At 48.2% G+C, this 3,471-nt stretch overlaps 1 protein-coding gene across 1 annotated transcript; it reads left to right on the plus strand.

Annotated features, from left to right (window-relative positions):
- The first annotated feature begins 813 nt into the window (after positions 1 to 813).
- LOC135376165 (uncharacterized) lies at positions 814 to 2,385 on the plus strand. The gene has a single exon (XM_064608760.1). The coding sequence runs from the start codon at positions 814 to 816 to the stop codon at positions 2,383 to 2,385; it is 1,572 nt and encodes a 523-aa protein (XP_064464830.1).
- The last annotated feature ends 1,086 nt before the right edge of the window (positions 2,386 to 3,471 follow it).

The raw sequence follows: 3,471 nt of genomic DNA on the forward strand, positions 1-3,471 counted from the left end.
ACTCAAGGTGGCTTGCGTGCTTCACGGATGCAATGTGGGCAGCAACGTCAGTCTTCCCGCCGTGCGAAACGCCGTCACAACAACAAACTGTGCAGAAGGCATGGTGCTTTCCTTTCCGTGACTCCACAATACAACCAAATTCATTCGTATATTGGTTCAAAAATCAGTGCAGATACTTCTTCCGGTTACGCAGAGCCATGGATGCAGCACCGACGGCATCAAAAAGCAGAGAGAAACGAAAGTTATTCTTCCGCGAGTGTTCTCACGAGTTTACTCCTTGATGCGTCCTTCGTGCGCGCAAAAATGTAGCTCCCCCTTTTTATTGGCTAAAGTATGGATGGCAAACAAGTGACCTCTACCCCCTTTATCATTGGCAGTCTCGAAAATCGGATTGGATCGACTGGAGCATGGCTCGGGGTTGCGGTTTCTGCCTAGTTAGTTAGTTAGTTAGTTCCAGTACCTAAACCCTTTTAAGACAGGGTGGGCGCTTGTATCAAGCGCCTCAGGAGTAACTTGGCTGTCGCCGTAAAGTCAACTACACTACACCATAACTATACCGACTACACCACTGCAGGCAGGTTGTCCTTCGCTGCCTGTGTTCTTCGCTCCCATTCTCGTAGGTGGCGCTTGGTGCTTGCGCTGGGTGGCCAGACCAGAAGGGGGCGCCTCGCTAGATACGGAAGAAACTACGTTTTCCGGGAGATTTCGGACGCAGTCGTACAACCGTACAAAAAGATCAAAATCCGGGAGTCTCCCGGGTAATCCGGGAGACTTGGCAGGTCTGGAAACACAACTATTGTGGAATGGTCCCCAATGGATCCTGCAGAGTGGCCACTCGACAACGTTTTAGTCCACGAAACAGATTACGAACTACGGCACAACCACATGAAGAGACAGCACGCTCTTCACGTGACAATGGGACCCGTGGAGGCTGTTCTCGACATCAACAGATACAGTTCGTTGGACCGTCTATTAGAAGTAACAGCCTATGTCCAGCGGTTTGCCAGGAATTGCTTGAACCCTCAAGACAGAAAAACTGGCCCATTGACTCCTAATGAGCTACAGGAGGCGAGGGTTTACTGGATTCGTAGGGTTCAAGAAGATTCGTACAATGAAGGTCGTGGTCATGTGCCTCCCGCGTTGAAGGACCTTCAGTTTTTTGTGGATAACCAAGGCATCATTAGAGCCAAAGGACGCCTTCAACATCTCCAAACGTCTGAACAAGTGAAGCATCCAATCATCCTGCCGGCCGATCATCATTTTACGGCTCTGGTGATACAGAAGGCCCATACTCGAGTACTTCATGGAGGCGTTCAGAGCACTCTCGCGGAACTCCGAGAAGAATATTGGGTTCAGCGGGGTCGGCAATCAGTGAAGCGAATTATCAGAAAATGTGCCATCTGCGCAAGGTTCAGAGCTCGCCGTGTCGTCGTGCCTACGGCCTCCCTTCCGAGTTTTAGGATAGAAGCGAATCAACCTTTCACAGTGGTCGGCGTCGACTTTGCTGGCCCGCTATACGGAAAGAAAACTAACGATAAGTTCTACATAGTCCTGTTCACGTGTGCTTCTACTCGCGCCATTCATCTGGAGGTTACGTCGGCGACAACCGCTGAAGCGTTCCTGATGAGCTTTCGCAGATTCGTTTCCAGAAGAGGACTACCGACAACCGTTTATTCCGACAATGCTCTGAGTTTCAAGAAGGCCGACAAAGATCTTCGCATTCTATGGAAAGCGACAACAGACTCAGATGTCTGCGGGTACGTCACGCGTCACAAAATCACATGGAGATACATCCCCCCTGGAGCTCCCTGGTGGGGAGGATGGTGGGAGAGGTTGATCCGGACCGTGAAGAATACACTTCGAAAAGTTCTTGGGAAAGCTTGCCTACAGTTCGAAGAGCTGCGAACGTTGATGATAGAAGTAGAGTCGGTTTTAAATTCTCGTCCCATCACCTACGTAGGAAACGACCCAGACGAGTTTGATGCTCTGACACCGTCTCACTTTCTTTTGGGCAAAAGAAGTATTGCGCTACCTCCATCGGTCACCTCATCGAACAATGACTGCTCGACCACAAGAAAGGACGAGTTTACGCGTCGGTTGAGATACCGAGAAAAGGTCATGAATGATTTTTGGCAACGCTGGAAGCGAGACTATTTATTGCAACTACGATCAGCTCATCACTTTTCCTCATCCTTTACGACGAAGTTAGCGGTGGGCGATGTTGTCCTCATCGAGAGCAAGTTGCCACGGAACATGTGGAACTTAGGAAGGGTGGTGAAGACGTTCCCTGGGCAAGACGGCACTGTGCGATTATGTGTCGTCAAACACACTAACGGCAAGTTCGTCACGACTGCTGCTCAACGCCTATTTCATCTGGAAGTTTAGAACTCGTCATTCGCCGCGGGAGGATGTGAAATATTTCAATGAAGAGGAAGACGATGAACGAGAACGGCTAGCGCGCACTTTTGATTACGAGCTTTTGGGCATTCTCAGTTTTGGAACTGACCGGTAATAAACGTAGGGATTCAACGCTCTTCAGGTCAAGGTCAAGAAACTGCAGCATGGAAGGCAATGCTGAGGAACTATGAAGAGGCGGGGACGGGGCACCTGTTACAATAACTATTTGTAAGGCGCTGTAAAAAATTCTGTCCAGCAATGTAAAAGTCTCGAAAAATTTTAAGAAAGGTTGACAGGTGCCACAAACAAATTACATGATGATGATGATTGGGATTTTTTTGGCGCAGCGACAACGAAGGTCATAATGCGCCAAGCTTGGTGATGTAATGTAACTTAAAACTAATGATGTACTTAAACCAACAAGGTAGCATAGATAAAATAACGGAATTGAAGAGGAATTGAGTGTTGAAAGTACCGTTGGCGATGAATGTTGTACAATGGGCATTCTTTGAGAATGTGTATGATGGAAAGTTGTGTGTCGCAGTTCATACAATGTGGTGGCTCCTCTCCCTGAAGTAGGAACCCATGTGTAATATGTGTGTGTCCTATCCTTAGCCGGCAGCGTGTTCTCTCTTGAAGCCGGTTTTCAAGAGGATAAATACACCTCCCAATTTTACCTTTTATGAGACGGAGTCTCATTGTCTTGAGCTCCAAAATTGCTGCCGCTTTGCCTTCATTTTGTATTTTAGCACGCGAACTAAATCCTCAAACGGCACATCAAAAGGAGTAACATCATCGGACAGCAGGATGGCAGCTGCAGCCCGGTCAGCACATTCATTTCCTGCAATGCCCACATGGCTGGGCACCCAGCAAATGGTTAGCTTGTACCCTTTGCTAGTGATCAATGATGCTAAGTGTCTCGCACGTTGAACAAGGAAGTTTTTTGTTTTGTGGAAGCTACATATCGCTTGCAAGGCACTAAGCGCTTAAGTTCTTAAAGGGAGAGTCCGCATAAGGTCCCTTCCGAGATTTTCGAATATTCGTCACCTTTAGCCATCAACGACCATGCCTGTA

The sequence above is a fragment of the Ornithodoros turicata genome, unplaced genomic scaffold, assembly GCF_037126465.1.
Source record: "Ornithodoros turicata isolate Travis unplaced genomic scaffold, ASM3712646v1 ctg00001048.1, whole genome shotgun sequence".
NCBI lineage: Eukaryota > Metazoa > Arthropoda > Arachnida > Ixodida > Argasidae > Ornithodoros > Ornithodoros turicata.